A 21,674-nucleotide genomic window follows, 5' to 3' on the forward strand; every position below is an offset into this window, starting at 1 on the left:
TTCAACCTTCACGGATTCCACCAAGGTTTACATTAAAAAAAAGAATTTTATTTTTATTTTCAGTATTTCTCCGACATGGTAATAATCTGTGGCGCGAAAGGGTTTCCTGTGCATCGATTCATGATGGCGGCAGCTTGTGAGGCGTTTCATAGACTTCTCACTACTGACTGCGGGCGGTCTGCTGAACTAGCTCGCTCTTCTAGTGAGAGTAGTATGGTGAGTGTATTTCCGTAGCGAGTAAGCGATGACATATCGGGCATAGAAACGAACAAGAGTCGCTCCCGTCTAAATAGAAGAGAGAGCAATTTATTGTTCATCGCTCAGCGACGAACTCTTGATTAGAGATCCACCGAATATTCGGTTACTATTCGGTATCCGGCTTATTCGGCCGATAGTGACGTACTATCCGACCGGATACCGGATGTGCTATTTTTGATTGAATGATTTTGGAGTAAACAAATTAAATGTAAAAAAAAACAGTTACGGTTATAATATTTATAATCATAGCCCTTTATTATTAAAAAAAAATAAACATTTAAACAAAAACGGACTCCGCGCGAAGTTCACTACGAAACAAGTCAAAACCTGCACGACGCGCCATACAACTAGCTCCATGTGGCTATTTCTGCTTAAATTGTAGGTATTGTAGGTAAAATTCTGCTGTCTGAATATTCGGCCGATGGTTAGGCCGAATATTCGGTATCCGGTATCCGACCAAACAACTATTCGTTGCATCTCTACTCTTGATTGCGCTATCATCGCGATATCTAAAGGCAAATTTGCATGATTTTCAAGAAGGACCATGAGATCTTTAAATCTAGGTAGAAACGCTGCTTTGTTGACATTAGTAATTTAGTGCCAACTACTTTTGGCCACTTCATCCTAAGTTGTTTTATGAAAAAGTTATTGTTACCAAAAACTGAAACACGGTTTTTCCACATCGTAAAAAAATACCGATAAATATTTCGTTTTTTTTTATAAGCTGGCACAATCAGAACGACTTATCGTTAAGAGAATAATAGGTTTTTATCACGTCACCCGTTAAACGTGAGGTTATTGTTAAATTTTGGAAAATGACGATCCTTATTGGGGGACACAATATGATGATTTATTATTAATATTATTCCTGTTATCTCTAAGTTTTTAATTTTATGACGATCATGATGGGAATTCTTCGCAAACTTATATTGTAATTTTTTTCGTGAAATAAATCATCTATCTATCTATCTATCTATCTATCGACTTCTGATAGCTGTACAAATAAATTTTCCCTGTACTTTACCTGTATTGTTGTAGGTGAGCAGTATGGGCGAAGCGACGACAGGCGACTTTAACGAAGACACAGAATATCTGATCCGACAAGATCAGGCGAAACAAATGAGGTACGGTTCGATTCATTCGTTTCTCTGTCAATGCTGACGTTGTGCCATAATATTCTAACTAGAGATGGGCCGAATACGGACTTTCGGTTCAGAATACGAACATTCGGCCGAATATTCGGTTGCGCCATATTTTAGATTCGGGCTTAGAGTTGAAGACTTCAATGATTGGTAATGGGTACATTTATCTTAATAAAAGTTCTTAATGTTCCTATAATTTAGTGCATAAGAAAATGTTGGATTTTCTTTACGTATTTTTACTTTTTTACAGTATGATTGTATTTGTATTTCAACGCATTTTTAACTCCCTTTGGTAGTTCCTTAGAATGCTCAAATAGGATGTCATTATCCGATGAATTACGAAACAACTTACGCTATTTATTTACTTTGTTTATTCGGTAAATATTCGGCAATGTCATCGAACTATTCGGCCGAATACGAATATTAAAAATCTAGCCGAATATGCCGAATAACGAATATTTACCGAATATTCGGCCTATCTCTAATTCTAACTTATGGCGTTAGCATGTTCTATACAAAACTCGTTAGTTACTGTAAATACAACTTCTGGTTTCCTATAGTTTGAAATATAGTTAAACCACGAGCGAAGCGAGTGGTTCGAGAATAGAATCCTGAACTTGCGAGTTTTTTAACACACGAGAAGTAAAATACATTTGCACCCGAGTGTAACACAAAACTTTTCCCCTCACTATAGCGAGGAAACTACAACGCAAAAAATGCGTTTATTACTGATCCCAGTAGTTCCACAGGTGGTAAATCATCTTTATTACTAGATTCACCTACTTTTATCAATTTTAAAGCAGTTAATTTGACTTTATTCAAGGTCAAATTACTTTACCCACTAGTGGATAGAATGCGTTTTTACCCGCTGGTATTAAAGGACAAAACACGTGTTTCCGAGGTAGTGAGGGGAAAAATATCAAACAGTATGGGAAATATGTGAGCGTGTTAAGTAAAACGTCCCACTTTGTCGGTTACCATTAGAGAGATTTACTTGTATCTTTATTCGAATAAACTGACGAAGCGGCTTTATATCAATCGACAAAGTGAGACGTTTTTCCGTGCACACGCACATTATGTGACATTACATTATCAAATAAAATGTACTACATTGTCGCATACCAGAAGGTAGAAATTAGTTCGTAACTGTTGACGACTAACCTGTTAACGGGTCCTTAAGCGGGAATTTGGTATATTTTTCTTGAGAATGCCACATACATCATGGCCTCCTTATTTACATAATGACTGTGCATGATAAGGATCCTGGTTTAATAATAGTACCTATTTTATGCAACAGGCGTTTAAAGGAGGTCAAAAATGACGAGTGGCGTGGGTAACAATTTGAGGCGAAGCCGAAAATAGTTACTAAGACGCCACGAGTATTTTTTGACTCAGTTAAACACCGTTGCATACAATATTTTTCTACGACCATGCACTTATTTTAAATAGTTTCCTTGAATAGGTTTCGTGAAATTCACACTTCCTGTATTTTGACGCAAAGGTTTGCACACTGTCAGCTCAGCTGCCCAAAGCCTTCCCGCGCACGCACGCAGTATCGTTATAACAATGCGTTGCCATGGTTACAGAGTCAAACAATGCATTTTCAGTTTTTTCGATACTGTGCGCATGCGCGGAAAGCCGGCGGACGCTGGTTTTGGGGAGTAGACTTTTATGTAGGGTTTTAAAGATGTATGCACGACCTTACAGGGTAAATAATAATAACAGTTCGGGAGTAGAAAAAACTGTTTTTGTTATGTCAGGCTCAGATGGCGAGTATGATGTTCAGATTTTTTTGAGGTGATTTATATTATAAACACATTTTTTTGCAGAGTATGGGATCAAATAAAACGGCGGTCGTCCTGCCAGATTCTGACCCTAAGTGACAGCTGTAAGAAACCGCCAGACCTGTATAGGGAGGTCAACCATCCCGCCATCAACTCTATAAGAGTAGTCAAGGTATTTGTAATGTATATTTGTTTGCCCGTGTGGTGATGGGTTAAGAATTTCACCAGCCCCCTTTCTTCCCGTGGGTGTCGTAGAAGTCGACTGTGGGATATGGGTTAAATTGTAGCGTAGGCGAGAGGCTGGCAACCTGTCTCTGCAGTGTCACCGTTTTGTTTTCTTTCAATTTGCCAAGAGTGGCACTGAAACTTGAGTAGTTGAATGAAGGGGTATCGGTTATTCGTCATAACGCTTACCTTGTGCCATACACAAGTTTCTCTACTTAAAAATATAATCAAACATTGTTTTAATAAGTCATGTATTAGCACTACTTATTACTTTTTTTTTACTTACGAAAGGGATATCCTTTTATTTTAGCGGTATGTCTGAAAGGGTTACCCCTTCCTTTATTGCAGTGTGACAAAATCCAGCACGCAACATCCTCGACACAAACCATAGTCACTATGAGCAAACTGATCTCACAAACAGTCATGCAAGAAATCATCAACTTTGTATACTCTGGCACTCTCGACGGAACAGCCTTCAAACAACAGGTAATAAGTTAATCCTACTGTTAGTGATGTTTTAAAGTTGGTTTCCCTTTGTCGCTTAAGCTTCGATTTCTATATATTTTTAAATAAACTTTGGCTCCATTTGGGGTCGTCTGTTAATTACGTCACACGAATTTTATGATTATATTATCCTCCCTTGTCACACAATCGTTACCAATTAGGTAACCCCTTTCCCAGTAATCAAATATTTGGTAATCTTACCCGAAATCAGATATACTAAATGAGTATTTACTTGAAAATATTAATATGAAAAGTTTTTATGACATGTAAATAACAATTTCCCTTTCTTCTCGTGGGTGTCGTAGAAGGCGACTATGGGATATGGGTTAAATTGTGGCGTAGGCGAGAGGCTGGCAACCTGTCACTGTAATGCCACAGATTCGTTTTCTTTCAACCCCTTATTTGCCAAGAGTGGCACTGAAGCTTTAGTAGTTTCATGTGTTCTGCCTACCCCTTTATGGGATACAGGCGTGATTGTATGTATGTAAATAACAATTGCACGTATACATTAATATTAAAGCAATACCAAGAGTAGTTATATAGTAACTGTACAATATTTAAAAAAAAACTTAAATTTTCGGGGTCAGGTAAAAATAAGGTAACTTCAAAAAATTATCCCCTCTCCTTTCACCCCTTATCAAAACATGTAACATTATATTCACCCCCTCCGACCCCTAAAGGTGTGATGTAATCAATGGATGTCCCCTTTTGACACGTGCTTAAGCTCTAGTAAAATTAAACTATAATTAATTATTAATAATTATTATTGACACTGTTCTGCAGTCCGCTGCAATTGGATTATTACTGGTAAACATTATTATAATAAATAACGCATAAATCATGAATTATTTAATTTTATAGTACCTATTGAACATTCAAAAACATAGTTCATTATATTTTATCGTATTTATAAGTATGTTGTTGCACTGTTTTGGTGTTGTGTTAGTTTTTTCGTTCTATTTTATTCATCACAGCTATTTTGCTATAGGTATATTAACTTGTTTATAAACTTTTAGAGACAATACAGCTGGACGGTAACCCAATTGTAACTTGCATTGGTTTCCATAAAATAACAATTGGTTACTAGTCCCCCTGTATAGGCATTTACACATTTATTTCAAGTGCGCGGGTGTTTTATGCTATAAACGCAAGCGATCACGGGTGTATGTAAAACGATAACGCGTTTACCTTCAAACCCTCTTATTCATAAACGTACTAAAGTTATCAAGCCGATAAAGTTCGTTTGTCCTTTTCTATCACACAAATACGTCGGAAAGGAACAAACGAACTTTATCGGCTTGATAACTTTAGAGTACGTTTATGAATAATATCCCTCTTAACATTCCCCCACTCATATGCTACTAGACTCATGTCGATTTTGGCACAATAAAAGATTGTCTTCTGTAGTATTTAACATAAAAAACCAATATTTATAGATTTTGGACATTAAAAGTGTATGATGACTACGTATTTTCGATTAAAAAACAGTGTAATTTTTATTTTAATTTGGCCACTGAAAACGCTGTCAGCGATGTAGTGACGTCATCGAATTCGAACTTACTTCATGTCAAAACAATCACTGACATAATGAACTTTATGCCTCATACCTAAAAGTCAGAAAATGTTGTTTTCGAACATAATGACCTGATTCACAGATCATCTTTACTGTGTTTTTTCGCCTGATTACGTAAATGAAAATTTTTAAAATATTTTTTTGGTATTACTAGGTCATAATAAAATATGGCAATATTTTATTTCGGTTAATTGGACAGTACTTAATAATATAAGCATAGCTGGGCACCGTTAATCAAATAGTTAACTTCGTTAATCGCTAATCCGTTACTAAAAAAATTAACTTCGTTAATCGTTAAAGCGATACATTTCGACAAATTTAACGTAAGTTAAAGTTAATCGTTAATCCGTTAACACGTGAAAAAAAATGAACTTTTCTTTAAATATTTAGTGGCATCAGTATCCACTATAACGTTTTATATTTCTGTAAAAGGCCTAAGTACAGCTAGCCTATTGAACTCTAGGCTGCACATGGAAGGCAGTGATCGCCTGAGCTACTGCCAAGAGCTGTGTCAGGAGAGATGCTGGCGGTGACGGGACGGGACTGTTGTGGCACTTTGGGCGGTAGAGGCTAGGAAAGCGAATGTGGTCGAAAATAGGGCTCGAATTTGCTGCCCTATCACTACAACAGTCGCCATGGTAAAGCTTAGGATTCACCTAATCAAAGTTAGTAAAAGCAAATCCACATGAAGAATACTTTTTTAGGTATTATTTCGGACTTTTAGCAATCGACATCGGTAAAACCTAGGATTTACCGGCAAATCATAGGATTTGCCGTACTTCGGGCTTTTATAGTAGCGTTCAGAACGTGTTTTTCGCAGCGCAGATAGCGCCTGTGCCCTACTAGATTAACGATTAACGGACTCGGAGAAATTTAACGGAAGTCAACGAGTCCGTTAACATTTTTTCAAGTTAACTTAAAAGTTAATCCGTTAATAGAAATGTTAACTTCGTTAATTAACGATTAACGGATTAACGAGTTAATGCCCAGCTATGAATATAAGACAGACTTTAAAAAAGGGTCAAGTAGCCTATTATGACATTTATAACTCATTATTTAATTTTTACTACATTTCATTGATCGCATGCGTTCAACACAGCGTTGATCGCGTCAAACAAATACGGTCCTCACTCTTCTTCGTCAACTGGGATAAATGTGTTTATAGAGTTCCTTCGTTTTCAAAAAAAAAAGATAAACCTACCCTTAAACGCATTTAACCAAATGAGGAGGCAAACTGACATTTTATCCCGCCAGGTGGCGCCTGTGCAAGTGCCTAGGCATGTCACTGTCATTCATATGTGTGTGTGAGAGAGAGAAAAACATATCACCTTCTCGCTCCCACGCCACGTATGAAATTCTTTATCTGTGCAATGGATTAATAAGGTGGCGCCATCTGTCATAACGTTTGAGTGTGCCTCCTCATTCACTGTCTTAAGTCATGTTTAGGTTCTACAGCCTTTGCATTTCAGACCTTCTTGTTCACCGTTCTTGTTACCGTATTTCATTTTTAAATGTTTTACTTATTTTTTATATTAAAAGTGTGATGAAAAATATCGTGTGTAACTCGGGGTGTAACAGTATTGGATACTTGTCTTAAAATTAATAATTTGACATTTTCGTTTGCAATTTTTAACATCCGCCCCTCGTTGCACAATTTACAAAAATCATTCAATTTTATCGATTGAATCAATCTGTCATGCGGAAGTACAGTCACCGGCATAAATAAGAGATGATTTCTGTACCTTGTCGCTTTTAATCATTTGACAACTTCGTATGACATTTTAAACAAGATGTTAATGTGACAAGGTACAGAAATCGTCACTTATTTATGCCGGTGACTGTACCTATAGACCTATACCATCTCATGTTTCTTACCATATTTAAATCATAAAGGTCTTCTTTATAAATATTCCTTCTCTTCAATATTTTCTTGAATCTGCATTTGCCACAGTATTTTTAACATGTAGTTTTTGTTGTCAAACTATCATTTGACGTAAATCTTAAATCAGTTTATTAGTTTTACAGGAATCATTATCATCATAGTTAAAATAGTTCTGACATGTAGGTCTCAACCAAAAGGTACCAATTGACGGTTGCCGATAAGGTTGATTTGAAATTGAAGCTTTATGGAAATAACACCTTATTGACAACCGACAAGGAGTACCCTTTTGATTGAAATCGGGACATAATTCTTATATATCTACTCTTATAACATAGCTAATTACAAAAGAAACACATTCACTGATTCATCGTCGTATAGCTGACTTTTTTTTAATGGACATTTAATTTTCAATTAAATATAAGGACATAGAAATAAATTTAGATTTTTAGTCCACGCCCTGTATGTAAAATACATGTCCCTTCCATCGCAGTGTGCTTCGTCCCTTTCTCTTATAAGTGTACTCTTTTTAACCCCCGACGCAAAAACGACGGGGTGTCTGTCTGTCTGTTTGTCTGTCTGTGTGTGAGTCTGTCTGTGGCATCGTAGCTCCCAAACGGATGAACCGATTTAGATTTCGTTTTTTTTTGTCTGAAAGTTGAGTTAGTCGGGAGTGTTCTTAGCCATGTTTCATGAAAATCGGTCAACTAAATCGCGGTCGGGGGTTTTTCAAAATTTTAATTTTGTGGTTAGGTTAGTTCGATTGTTGTAGTTTATGTATAGTCTGGTCTGAATCATTTGATATGATCGTTTCGCTTGCGCTCTTATCTGTTAAACGAAAGTTATGTTTTTATTATTCACATGATATTCTGAATATTCTCAGATTATTTCTTGATTCAGACTATACCACCATCATATACATTACTGCGTCAGAATCCTGATTATATCTCTATGGTACTTGTATTAAGGCTTGTTATTGATCAGTACCCGAAAAGCAATCTAAAATCCACTGTAATCATTGTGCAATAAAGTCTCAAATATCAAAACATCATAAAACAATAAATAGTCTGACTAATTGACCTAAAAGTGAAATACTTCCTTCAATAGGGAACTTGACTGTAGTTAAAATAAAATATTTTATACCATGCACGAAATAAAGCATCAGATGACTATAAGAAAAACATAGACAGAAGTTATTTTTAAATCCAATTACTATTTAATAAGTCAGGTAGAAATAAAGTAACTGAGTTGACCGTGACGTCACTAAATTCGATTTCATATAAATTCCATATTAGCAAGTCGTTCAAATTCGTTTTGACAGTTCATAAAAAGAAGCTGATTTGACTAGGAGGCAAGTAGCCTATTCCTTCATACATTATATACGAGGGTTTACTGGTGAAACCCAATAAGTTGAGCAAACTGGTTTTTGAAATTCGAGCTATGTGTAATATCCACAATGTTGTTATTTCAAGGACAAATTATCTCAATTTATCGGGTTTCACCAGTAAACCCTTGATTATGTCAACCTAAAACCCATCCCACCTCCATAGTAAAACCTTAGAACATTTTTTACAATGATGTTATATTGTGCAGGAAATACGCCAAGCGGCAGAGTTACTAGGCTTCCATGAGTTGACGAAGCTCACACAGTTCATACTGGACCAACATCTGCTGTTCGACAAGGTGTTCATGCAAAAGTTTCACATGGTAAGTCCAAATGTTTTATACATTTTATATTTTCCGCTGAGTTACGACCTCATGAGAAATCGCAACTCAGTGGAATAATAAAATGAGATATTTATTTTAATTTTTGCAAATAAAAAAGGTAAGATGACGACCTAATACAAATTGACCAAAATGGCTTATCAAACATGTTTATGGCAATTATAAACCGGTCTGTAAAGGGACATCTATTATTCGATCAGTATGTTAGAAAAACGTGACAGAAAGTAATATTCTATAAACAAACTGCACTGGATAACGGGATGGGAACAAAAAAATACTGAATAACTTCGAGCACAATATAGGAAACATAGTTGAACAGATAATTTCGAAAGATGATGTTTTTGTCCTCTTTTATGAAACATTTTGGGTGAAATTTTGTTTTTGTCTCCTGGGTCACTTTAAGTGGTATTTATAATTTTGTACTTAGTGCCTTTACTGATTTCGTCATTTTAAGCGTTGTCATTTTTAACCCCCGACGCAAAAACGACGGGGTGTTATAAGTTTGACGTGTCTGTCTGTCTGTCTGTTTGTCTATCTGTCTGTGTGTGTGTGTCTGTCTGTGGCACCGTAGCTCCCGAACGGATGAACCGACTTAGATTTAGGTTTTTTTTTTGTCTGAAAGCTGAGTTAGTCGGGAGTGTTCTTAGCCATGTTTCATGAAAATCGGTCTACTATATCGCGGTCGGGGATTTTTTCAAAATTTTAATTTTGTGGTTATTACAATAAGTGCTACAAATCTTCATTATATTTTTTTCAGCCGATACCTCAACGATTGCGGGAAATGTACGTCGAGCGCAATCTCTTTGCGGACATCACGTTCGACTTGGACGACGGCATACATTTGGCACATAGAGCTATACTCATGGCGCGGTGTGACCCTATGAAAGCCATGTTTCAAGGACACTTTAGGGAAAGCACTAGCAGAGTGGTAAGTGTTAAAAATATAAAGTGAGTCAACTTTTGTATCCAATCGGGTCAATAGTAGATTACATAAAGTAAGTGTCTCAGCTCAGATCACAAATAATTGGCGGCTGAGATCTGTCTGTTCGACTGAGCCGGAAACGGTAACTTCGTTTAGCGCAACGGCCTAAAATTTTACGCTTTCGCAGAGGACAGAAAATTATATAATGTCGGCAATACATATGCAAACTTTTCTCTTTCCATTTCAGATCTCATTTCCCGGTGTGAAAATGTACGCGTTTCACATCCTACTCTGCTACATTTATTGCGATAACATCCCAGTCGTGGAGCCGACTCGCTGTATCGAGTTACTGGAGCTGGCTAATCGATTATGTATGAATCGACTAGTGAACTTGGTTGAAGCGAGGGTCATTGACCGACTGCGGCATCAAGACAGGTAACTAAAATAAGTATATATATTTTTTGGTATTTCCCATACTTTTTCAAGGAAATCCTAGCTCTTTGGATCCTAATGGAAGAAAAATATGTCCCATTTTTTTTCCACTGAGTTACCATTACTCAGTAACTCAGTAGAAAAAAGTTGTTAAGGTGCGCTAAATTGTGATGTTTTTTGTTCACAGATTATGCGGGGAAGACGATCAAATTGTTGAAATAGTACTTTCGTTGTTGGAGCCTGTAAAGGTAAATGAGTTGCCCTTAGGCACTGGTCCCATCAAAAACGAGCGAAATGACACACGATGATAGCGCGAGTAGTTCGTCGCTGAGCGTAAAACGTATGTGGCTCTGGCTCTACACGACTCTTGTCTTTCCCAACAGAGTCTAATGGCAGGACATTATATGTCCTGCCATTAGACATTATATCTGCCATCATAACCCAGTGTCTTTTGGGTTACTTTCCAAACTAAATACTAAAATAAATTGGACTAATGAGAAGAAAAATCGTGGAAAATTAATTGTTTTATTTTTCAGTTGCACAACGCACACAACCTAGCCGACTGGTGCGTATGGCGACTGTGCGGTGCGTACGACCGCGTGTGTCGCGCGCGTGCGTTGCGTCACATCGGAGCCGCGTCTAGGGATTATCTTCGGAGAACCGCTGGCCGCCGGTGTGGTAGGTACAAGGCCTTACATTACAACCTAGCTTGGAGTGCGTGGTGCGTATGACCGCGTGTGTCGCGCGCGTGCGTTGCGTCGCATCGGAGCCGCGTCTAGGGATTACCTGTGGGAGAACCGCTGGCCGCCGGTGCGGTACGTACAAGGCCTTACATTACAACCTAGCTTGGAGTGCGTGGTGCGTACGACCTCCTGAGTCGCGCGCGTGCGTTGCGTCACATTGGAGCCGCGTCTAGGGATTACCTGTCGGAGAACCGCTGGCCGCCGGTGTGGTACGTACAAGGTCTTACATTACAACCTAGCATTACTTGTCGGAGAACCGCTGGCCGCCGGTGCGGTACGTACAAGGCCTTACATTACAACCTAGCTTGGGGTGCGTGGTGCGTACGACCACGTGTGTCGCGCGCGTGCGTTGCGTCACATCGGAGCCGCGTCTAGGGATTACCTGTCGGAGAACCGCTGGCCACCGGTGTGGTACAAAGCCTTAGCCAACCTAGCTTGGAGCGTTTGGTGCGTACGACCGCGTGTGTTATGCCACATCGGTGCTGCGTTTTGAGATTATCTGTTGAAGAACCGCTGGCGGCCGGTGTGGTACGTATTTACAAGGCCTTACATTACAACGTGGCAGACTGGTGTATGTGGTGCGTACGAGCGTTGCGTCACATCGTGGCTGCGTCTAGGGACTACCTGTTGGAGAACCGCTGGCTGCCGGTGTGCGGTACTTAGAAAGCCATACATCACAATCTACCTTGCGATCTGTGTTCAGTCTGTTTAATTTATTTTTATAAATTGTTTTGTGTAATCATGAAATTTTAATTATTGTAGTCAGTGGAGCCAGTTATTTTTTTGTGACTCAAGAACACACATTTTCAAATGAAGGTATATTAGTTTCATTTCATTTCAGGTATGTAAAAGAGTACGACTTCTACCAGAAGTGCGTCACAGAGCAATCTAAGGAGCAGAAGGAGATTCGGCCCGCCACGTCGGTGCAAGCGAGCCAGCAGACAGGCTGTCTTTGCTTCACCAGTATGTTCCATACTTTCCATGATTTCATTGTATAGGTGTGAGTTATAATGTAGTAAATAGGAGGTAAAATGAGCGGTAGACTTTGGGCTGTTAGGTAAACTAGTACATTTGACTTAATGTCTCTCGAGTCACTTTTTGAATATGGTCTCTCTCTTCATGATGGGCAGGAGAAGTATGATTGACTGGTTTTATAATAAGGGTTTTGCTCGAAACCCTAAAAAAGGTAGTTATTTTGCATTTATTTCTTTAAGAAAATGTTGGGTTACATATTTGAAAAAAACAGTGATTTTTTCAACTTTCACGACTATAACACATAATTTTTTTTTTTTAATTGAGACTTAATCGGGATACAAGTTTAATATGCGATTAAGTCCCGATTTTAAAAATAAGTAATTATATTTTTTAAAGTTCGTCGCATTTAAAAAATTAACGGATTCTTAAAATTTACTATACTCCATGTCCATGTGGCTTCATTTTGCGTGTCATGTAAATTTCTACCGTAGTTCTCAATGTTATATAGGTAATGGAATATTTTTTCCTGACCATCGCCTCGTCGATTTAAAATAGGCTCATATCGAATTTGGCCCAATAAATGATTGTCTGAATGAATGAATGAATGAATGCTTTATTAATAAATGATACATTTACAAGTCAGGTAGTATTTGACATAAAATAACAATATTTATAGATTTTGGGTATTAAAAGCGTATGGTGACTACGTATTTATTTTGGCCACCGAAAACGCTGTCAGCGATGTAGTGACGTCTTCGAATTCGAATCTTACTGCATGTCAAAACAATCACTGACATATTGAATTTCATACTTAAAAAGTCAGAAAATGTTGTTTTCGAACAGAATGACCTGATACACAGATAGTCTATAATTAACAGTTAACTATTATTAACAGGACTGTGTTGTTTTCGCCTGATACGTAAAAGTATACTTTAAAAATATTTTTTGCTATTTTTAAGTCATAATAAAATATGATAATATTTTATTTCGGTTAATTGGACAGTATTTAATCATATAAGACAGACTTTAAAAAAAGGTCAAGTAGCCTATTCTTAGATAGTTTTTGAATTTAAAACTTGTCATGTTACATTTTCATATTTACTTATGTAATGTAAGTATTTACAAAAATAAAACTATTCAACTTATTTGCAGGCAAGACTCGTCGCGAGAGCGACAGCGCAACACCAGAATCGAGCGCGCTGTGCCGCCGCGAGCCGCCGCACCAGCCGCTCTGACCCATGCCGTGCTGGAGGTAACTTTATTAACACACTAGCTTTTGCCCGCGGCTTCGCTCGTGTTAGAAAGAGACAAAAAGTAGCCTATGTCACTCTCCATCCCTTCAACTATCTCCACTTAAAAAATCACGTCAATTCGTCGCTCCGTTTTGCCGTGAAAGACGGACAAACAAACAGACACACACACTTTCCCATTTATAATATTAGTATGGATAGTATGGATTCACTACCAGCAAAGAGGATCGAGTATTATAGAGAGTTACTGTCAAAGTAAAAAGTGTAATCCCAATTCTGGGTGCAGAGACTCACAAAGACCTGCAGAATATAACCACCCGCGGATGGGAAAATCTCTCAGAATGGTTCTCCGCAAATGGTCTGTCGCTCAATAATGATAAGTGCTGCTACATGATATTTAAACGCGCATTCAACTCAATGGACTGTTCTCTCAATCTGCCTTTTGCTAAATCGGATACAATCCGTTTTCTTGGTATCGAACTAGACCAACATTTAAGATGGCATGACCATATAAATTATATTGTAAAACGACTAGGAAGTGCATGTTATTCACTAAAATCGATGGCTAAAATTTGCGATAAACAAACTCTGAAAACTATATATTACTCATATGTAGAGAGTATAATCAGGTATGGTATCGAAGTGTGGGGCAGCAGTACAAATGCAAATAAAATTTTACTAATGCAAAAAAAATGTATACGCTTCATTGAAGGTTATTTCCCTGAAACGCATAGGGATCTTTTTATAAAAAATAACATACTCACAGTAACCGCATTGTATATATACCAAATCTGCTTATTTGTCCACAAAAATATAGGATCATACCAATTCAAAAAAGAATGTGAAAGATATCCGCTTCGTCGTAATTTAGATCTTATGCTACCCGAATCACGTTTTGCATATTATAAGAAAAGCATCAATCATATCGCAATTAAAATATATAATTATCTTGACATGAAAATTAAAGATTCCACTAATGTTAAAGAGTTCAGTAACAATTTGAAGACATATTTAATGGATAGACCTTACTATAACTTGGACGAATACTTTGGCAAAATATTTGATTGACATAGATAATTTTATTTTAATTTTTATTGTTTTAAACTATTGAATTGAATTAATGTGACAAATTGTATCAATTTTTGTATTGTAATTTTATCATATCTATGTTCTAATTTTTATTCTTATTCATAATTTTATCGCATCGTTTTAAATTTTACACTATGAATTGTTTAATGTTATAATGTGAATTTTATTAATACCTTTTTGAGATGAATATTCCTACATACCTATTTGGTTTAGTTTAGCTTAAGATTCTATTGATACTGTGTATCCACTACTGCATGGATTTGTCCTTATTTGCAATAAAGATTTGAGTATTGAGTATTGAGTGCATAGACTGCCATCTCTCGACACAAGCTTAAAACTTTTGAACCTCAGTTTTGACAATTTGGCCCATATTCTTAGCTTGATATGTGTTAAAATGTCAAATATTAATATTAGCGCCATCTAGCTATTGGTTGAGGTCGCAGTTCTAAACTAACCAAACCGACTCTCTTGACAGCATTTAGTATGGGTGGATATTCTGATTTTAAGAAATATGCCAAATACAATTATGCTAATTAATTTTATTCATAAAAACAATCGGCGTAAACAGGATTATGCGGACTTATTTTGGGACAAACTAATATTCGAATTATTTTTGATTATGAGAAATAAGTTTTCTGCCAAATTAACATTCGGCGCAAATCGATTATGCGAAGTCTGTTTCGTCCAATTAAAGTTATGCCAAATAGAGGGAACCCCTTCATGTAATATCGATAAAATACCATTAAAAAATGTGATTAATTCATTATTATTAAGAAAATTGTATTGACTATAATTATTGCCCCAGGTCTCTCCGCTACGCTGTGTTACTACCAGTGTCAATGTGTTTTATGACAACCATACTGACTATACTCATACTTTTCCACCTTTACAACTAAACACGCGGTAGACATAGTTTACCTAGACTACGCACTCGACTCTAGCGACACAGACTGCTACAATTATGTCACCATATAGGTGTAAAATGCACTAAGTCATACAAGTTTTCGGCATTGGAAGGGTAAAACAAAATTGGGCCGTTCGGAGTAGACCAAAAAAAAATGGATAAATGAAATTTATATTGTAGTTTCTTGTCTCGTTATTCAGGGGACAAGTGTATTAGGTTTCTCTAAAAAAACCATTGTAATAGAAGGATTGGAAATTATGTAATTAATTAAAATGTCTTTAAAAGTACACATTACAAAAAATGTGGCATTCTCAAGGAAAGGTACCACATTATCGTTTAAGCATAAGGATTCTCTGTTAGATTACTCGTATGAAGTTCCGAGGCAAATTCAGTCTTTATGGTAGTAACGGTAAGCGAAGTTATTCTTGAGAACATCGCAAAAGATCGATTGAATCTTTATTAATCCCAAAAAAGGATAATAATGATTTTTGAGTGACCCAGGAGACATACATGTGGTACAAACTACAATAATAATTTGATTGGCTCAAGTAGTGAAATAGTTCCTTGATTTTTCTAGAGATTTAGTCATTTGATTTACCTTTCCACTGTCGATTTAAACGCACATAAAAGTTTAAAATAACAAAATGAGCTAATTTAACCTATTAAGAAATTATAATTGTAAACTCCGTTAATTTAATACTTTTTTAACAAAAAATAGATCTTTTTGATATAATATTCATTTCCTTGAAATCACGAGACGATTACACGTTACTTAACAACCATTATTTTGACTAGAAAAGTCATTTTTTTTTATCGCAATACCTATATTCTTACGTCGTAAACTATTGAATTTACAGACTGTTTTTGCTTTTACCTCAATTATTCTTTTTCCACTTTTATGACAGGGTCACGTAAAAACACAAATAAGTTAATAAAGTGTTACCCAAGAGACATCGCTTTCTCTGTTTTTGTTGAAATAGGTTACTTTATATTTCTAAAAGCACAGAATCTTTTTCTGCATATGTACTGAAAAAAAAGACGAACAGTTGCTTAAACTTTAAAATTCCTGTGAGTTTGAACATATTTAAACAACACACGTCGCGCGTTCAATAGAATCGGAGCATTAGACTCATACTGTTTCTACTCAGAATCATGTCCTCTTTCAATCATTATAGGACATAAAATTATCTAAAATTTTCATACAATGTTTACTTTCCACTGAGTTACGACCATCATGTTCTATAAATCTAGATATCGTAACTCAGCGGAGAAAATGTGAGACCTTTTCTTCTCCTGGGTAATTTAAAGAGCTCATAATTCTTAGTGAAAAGAGTATAAACGTTACCACATTTGAAAAATAAGTACAGCACTATAAAATGAAAATATTTCCATGTAAAACACATCACTATCGATCCTCACATACTTTACTATATTTTACAAAAGTAAAAGTGATCGTCTTGTGATTTACAATCATACTTACTTATTTCAAACCAGATTTATCATTATCACCTAACGTAGAGTAAGGATCGTCAGTAATCGAAGAAAAGTGATCATTTATGTGTGATTTTTAATCTTTAGGATAGTTTTTGCCTGCCTTCATAGTTAGCGGTTACGTATTGTAAATATTGGAGGGTAATTGTAAAAGAAAGCAGCACTATTCCGACATTGGAAAACAGTAATTGAAAAATATGTTTACACTTTACCTCATATCTTTGTTCAGAGAACGACTTGAGTAAACAAGGTACGTATGATTTAACAATAAACTCTTTGGCAATCGATATATATTATTATATCGATTGTCAAAGATATTATATCGACAATTGATCGATCTTATTCTATCGATTGTCGCTCGAGGTAAATAGTTTTTATAGAATCATCAAATGAATTTGGAGATATTCAACGCACGTTTTATGACCCCTACAATAAGGTTTATTTTTATAAATGAAGATGAGAAATATTAAACAAGTGTTACTTACAGCAATATTGGTTGTTAACCTGTTGCATTTTCTAATTCCCAATGTCCTTGAAAAAGTTCAAAACAGGAAAAAAAGCGTTAAGTGACCCAGGGGACCGTAAAAAATATGGCCAGATGAGAAAAAAAAGAGAATAAAGTCAATAAATCGGGACAATACTTAATAATGTCGGGATAATAATGTTGGTGACAGTTTAATAACCAAATTGGTGCAGTTAAAAATAAACCCTGTACAGAACGGTGTGGAGGTAGGTTTTTGCTTGGTGCTTTTTTTCCTAGATGTTATATTAAATTAAGATTTTGACATTACTATGGATTGATCGTGATAAGGAATGTATGGTGGTTTAAGGACCCATATTAATTTAAATTTTAAAGGAACCGATTCTATAAGTCTATAACGTGTTCCTTCATACAGGATGTCCCAAAAGTAGTAAAAACTGAAGTAAAATTTAGCTCATAAAAGACCAAGTGCATGTTATGACTACAATTTTCGAGACATCCTGTATTATGACCCTACCTCTTAATTATTATATTATTTACGAATTAATTATTATTGTACGATTATTATTATATTTCTAGAATGTACTGCACTTGTAGACGTAGACTAAAGTATAGATAATATAGACAAGGGAATTATTAAAATAGGATGAGCGCCATCTGTTAGATTAAGGGAGGACTAGAATGGTAAAATTTTAATTATTAATCGAAATCAATTTGATTTTAATGTCACAAAAAGGTGATGACTATCAATTTAATTGTATTTGGATGTCCCGATGTATTTGATAAAAAAATACAAGGCATTGCTGTCGAAATTATTAGTACCTAGGTACGATTTTGTGAATGTAGATTTAGATTTTTTTGTCTCTTTGTTTTTAAATTTGAAGCAACAGTATTACATTCTATTTTATTTACTGTGATATATTTTACTGTCTACATATACGAGTATTAGGTACCTATCTATGTGATAATGTACTATCGAAATTAAAATCTTGTCTAGGATTTCAGCAATAAAATTGACAGATCAACCTGATCCTACAAATAATGCCCTGTTAGTTATTAATTCATCTCTATAAATAATAACTTTTATGTAAGGTACGCTTCATTTGACTTGGCGGTAGTTGCGAGAGTAAATGTTGGTAAAAATCATGTTTTAAAAATCTACACATTCCGAATTGAATCGAAATTTTACCTATTTTTTTATAAAATAAAAATGCAGATATATTTTAAAAGCACCATTGCGGTCAAATGTCATTATTTCCTATCAGAAAACTTAAATTCTGAAATTTTAATTTAGTATCATTCACTTCAGTAATTTTTGCTTTATTTTACACTCGTTTTTACTACATTGTCTTTATATAATCAATTGTACTCGTATTTATTTATGCATTTATTATGTCGTAGTAAGCATAAGTATTACGTAGTCTGTGATAGGGTTACATTAAACTAAAACTGTGATCGGTATGGTCAAACTATGCGAATATGTAAATGTGCAGTTCATGTTATAACGTACAGTCTTGCCAAACACTTTATTTCTTTAAAAAAAGAAATATTTGCCTTTTTTCCTGATAATTGTTAGAATTGATTTACTTAAGCTTTGGTTTCAGGGGATAGCGGTGCCGTCATATAGCAGTAGGTACATACCTATACGAAGTAAGGAGACTGCCGCTATCCTAGGAAACTAGTCGTAAAGTTATTAGTCTTAATATTGTCTTCGGTACCGCGATAGTTACTCATGAAATAAAATTATGGAAACGGATTATATATCGCGTATAATGAATTTACAATTCATCCCGACGTTTCGAACACGGACGACCACGTTGACGAATGCTGTAAAGTGTTGGAAACGTCGGTATGAATTGTAAATTCATAAGCGATATAATCCGTTTCCATAGTTTTATTTTATTAGTCTTACTTTTTGTGATCAATAAGAACCGCTAACACATTACAAAAAACACTCCTAAGCAATGAAAATGTGTTAGTTTAATGTTTGTCATTCAGTTTAACCGTCGAAAAAATCCTATTGGTAATTGTCATTCCTTGGTAAAAGTTGCCTAAAGTGTATAAACTGTGATTTTTGCATTGTAAATGCTAAATATCTTTTAGGAATTGAATGTTTTCACGCCAAAGGTGTGTTATGTGTCTTAAAGAGAAGCCAAGCTAATTAAATGAGGGTAAAACACCCCAAAATATACTAAAACCCCTGTTTTGTGGATAGTTGTATAATGTGAACTGTGCATAATAATGGGTTACCATGTTACCAAATTCCTAATTAATCCATAGGATTGATACTCGTATTTTGTGGATTTTTTGGAACTAAGAGAAAGTTTTTTTTTGTACAAAAATTTTAACTGTCCTAATTTTTTTTCTGAAAAACTCTTTCAAACTAGAGTGTAAGATTGCATTAAGTATTGCATGGAAACTTAAATTTCCTTCAGTACCTACGTGAAGATTTTGATAATACCCGTCAAACTTGATCATTCATGTACAGATTGAGCCAAGCGAAAATATTTTGAAAGAGTGTATTTTGACAATTTTAATGGTTCCTATTTTTTTTGTTAGACGTGATAGTAAGAAAAACTTTCGTCGAGCAATTTTTTCAACATATTTTCGTACCACCCTGTAAGTATTTGCAGTGTGGAACGATTCTCAATCAGTTTGTCAAGTTTTGTTGTAATGTATGGGCATATTTTTATTTTGTTGTCGATTTCACTTTTTTTAATTTTTTACACTTTTTCTACTCAGAATCTCTGTGATGAATGAATGAGCTGTTTCGATTCTAATAGGAGACAAAAATGTCTCAAAATTTTCATATTTTTTTTGCTTTCCTCTTGAGTTACTATCAAACAAGTTCTATGAGAAATTGTAACTCAATGGAAATAAAAATGTACGACTTTTTTTCCCTGCGGAATCGAAGAGCTCATGATTCTGAGTACAAAAAAAGTAAAAAGTTCAACTGACAACACAATAAAAATACCCCGTATGGGAAAGACAAAAAAACCGATAAAATTGTACCTATAAAATTTGGAATTGGTCAACCCAATGAAGTGTTATGCTGTGAGATGTTTGTTAAGGTTCAGTAGATTGTTGAGAATAGCGAGGTTCCGTAGTTAGTTATAAAAAGCACCAGTTAATGAGACATGATGGAATAATGTGGCTCTCCAACCGAATCCGAACCATGGTGACTGTTTTCAACTCCGTTGTTAAGTACGTTCATGTGCTCGCGGGTGGCTCACGTATAGTTTGCCAAAAAAGAGTAAATAGAAATAAATAGGGGCGTCACTGTCTATGTAAACCGTTGTGCATGTGGGAAAATAAGAACAAAGAAAACTATACTCCTTTCTAAAAAAGGATACGTATAGTTTTCTTTGATTTTACTTACTGACAGACTTGTTTGACAGAGTATATATTGACACTTTCCTATGATGTGATGTTGCTATGACAAATCAATAGTTCCCTTTACTACTTTTTTTTTTTCAAGCTGTGGCCCATTTTTTTTTTACGAAAACCCGTGCATATACTTACCTAATTACTGCATATGTCTTTTATACATGGAACAGATGGGCCGTTTTCTCATGGAAATTCACAAATAATTAGGTACCACAGTACACACTTGTCAGTCGAGTACAGTATGTAAAATATTTACGCACAAAACAAGTTGTTTTTGTGCGCATTTTGCGATAGAATGCCACGAATTACGAATAATATCAAAAGGTTTATGTCAAGTTGTCTTATTGTGAGGTCATTAAAATTGTCTAATTAAATATATTTATTATTTTATTTTATGAAATATAAATATCTATCTGTAAACAAAAATCGTATTAGTAAGTGCGATAGGGACGGCCAGATTCTTATCACCATTTTGTTTTTTTTTGTTTTTTTTTTACCACCACATTAATCTATCTTGGAAAATGTGGTGCAATTTAAAAAGTTAAATGAACGACTTTTTCAAATAAAATTGAATCATACATTAGTGCGTTTTGTTGCAACCAAATATCGTATTATTATCATTATTACAATCTGGCAAAAATTAGTGGAAATTAATAAGTGGCAACATTGTCGTGTCGTCTCCGTTTTCTCACACATATTGATAAGCAAGGGATAACACGATGGTGTTGCCACTTTTTTTGCCAGAACCTGTATTATTTGCTTGTAATGGAATGCTCACTCATAGACCTTTATAAATCAAATTTTAGATCGTAAAGCATTAAGGTTCAGAATGGAATAAGCTGGTGCAATATTTTAATAACTTTAAAAAAAACCCATTGTAGTACAGTCGCGTCCAGTTACGTATACACAC

At 35.4% G+C, this 21,674-nt stretch overlaps 1 protein-coding gene across 1 annotated transcript in view; it reads left to right on the forward strand.

Annotated features, from left to right (window-relative positions):
- Nucleotides 1-18,620, forward strand: part of LOC125238395 (rho-related BTB domain-containing protein 1) — a 36,853-nt gene extending 18,233 nt beyond the window's left edge. Inside the window, exons 8-20 of the mRNA XM_048145707.1 lie at nt 64-216; nt 1,297-1,382; nt 3,230-3,356; nt 3,758-3,895; nt 8,959-9,072; nt 9,848-10,018; nt 10,260-10,447; nt 10,632-10,692; nt 10,981-11,065; nt 11,351-11,396; nt 12,029-12,150; nt 13,315-13,414; nt 15,307-18,620. Of these exons, the coding sequence (XP_048001664.1) occupies nt 64-216; nt 1,297-1,382; nt 3,230-3,356; nt 3,758-3,895; nt 8,959-9,072; nt 9,848-10,018; nt 10,260-10,447; nt 10,632-10,692; nt 10,981-11,065; nt 11,351-11,396; nt 12,029-12,150; nt 13,315-13,397 (1,374 nt within the window). The 3' untranslated portion in view covers nt 13,398-13,414; nt 15,307-18,620. The remainder of the gene's footprint in view (nt 1-63; nt 217-1,296; nt 1,383-3,229; nt 3,357-3,757; nt 3,896-8,958; nt 9,073-9,847; nt 10,019-10,259; nt 10,448-10,631; nt 10,693-10,980; nt 11,066-11,350; nt 11,397-12,028; nt 12,151-13,314; nt 13,415-15,306) is intronic.
- The last annotated feature ends 3,054 nt before the right edge of the window (nt 18,621-21,674 follow it).

Source organism: Leguminivora glycinivorella, chromosome 23 (assembly GCF_023078275.1).
Source record: "Leguminivora glycinivorella isolate SPB_JAAS2020 chromosome 23, LegGlyc_1.1, whole genome shotgun sequence".
Classification (NCBI taxonomy): Eukaryota; Metazoa; Arthropoda; class Insecta; order Lepidoptera; family Tortricidae; genus Leguminivora; species Leguminivora glycinivorella.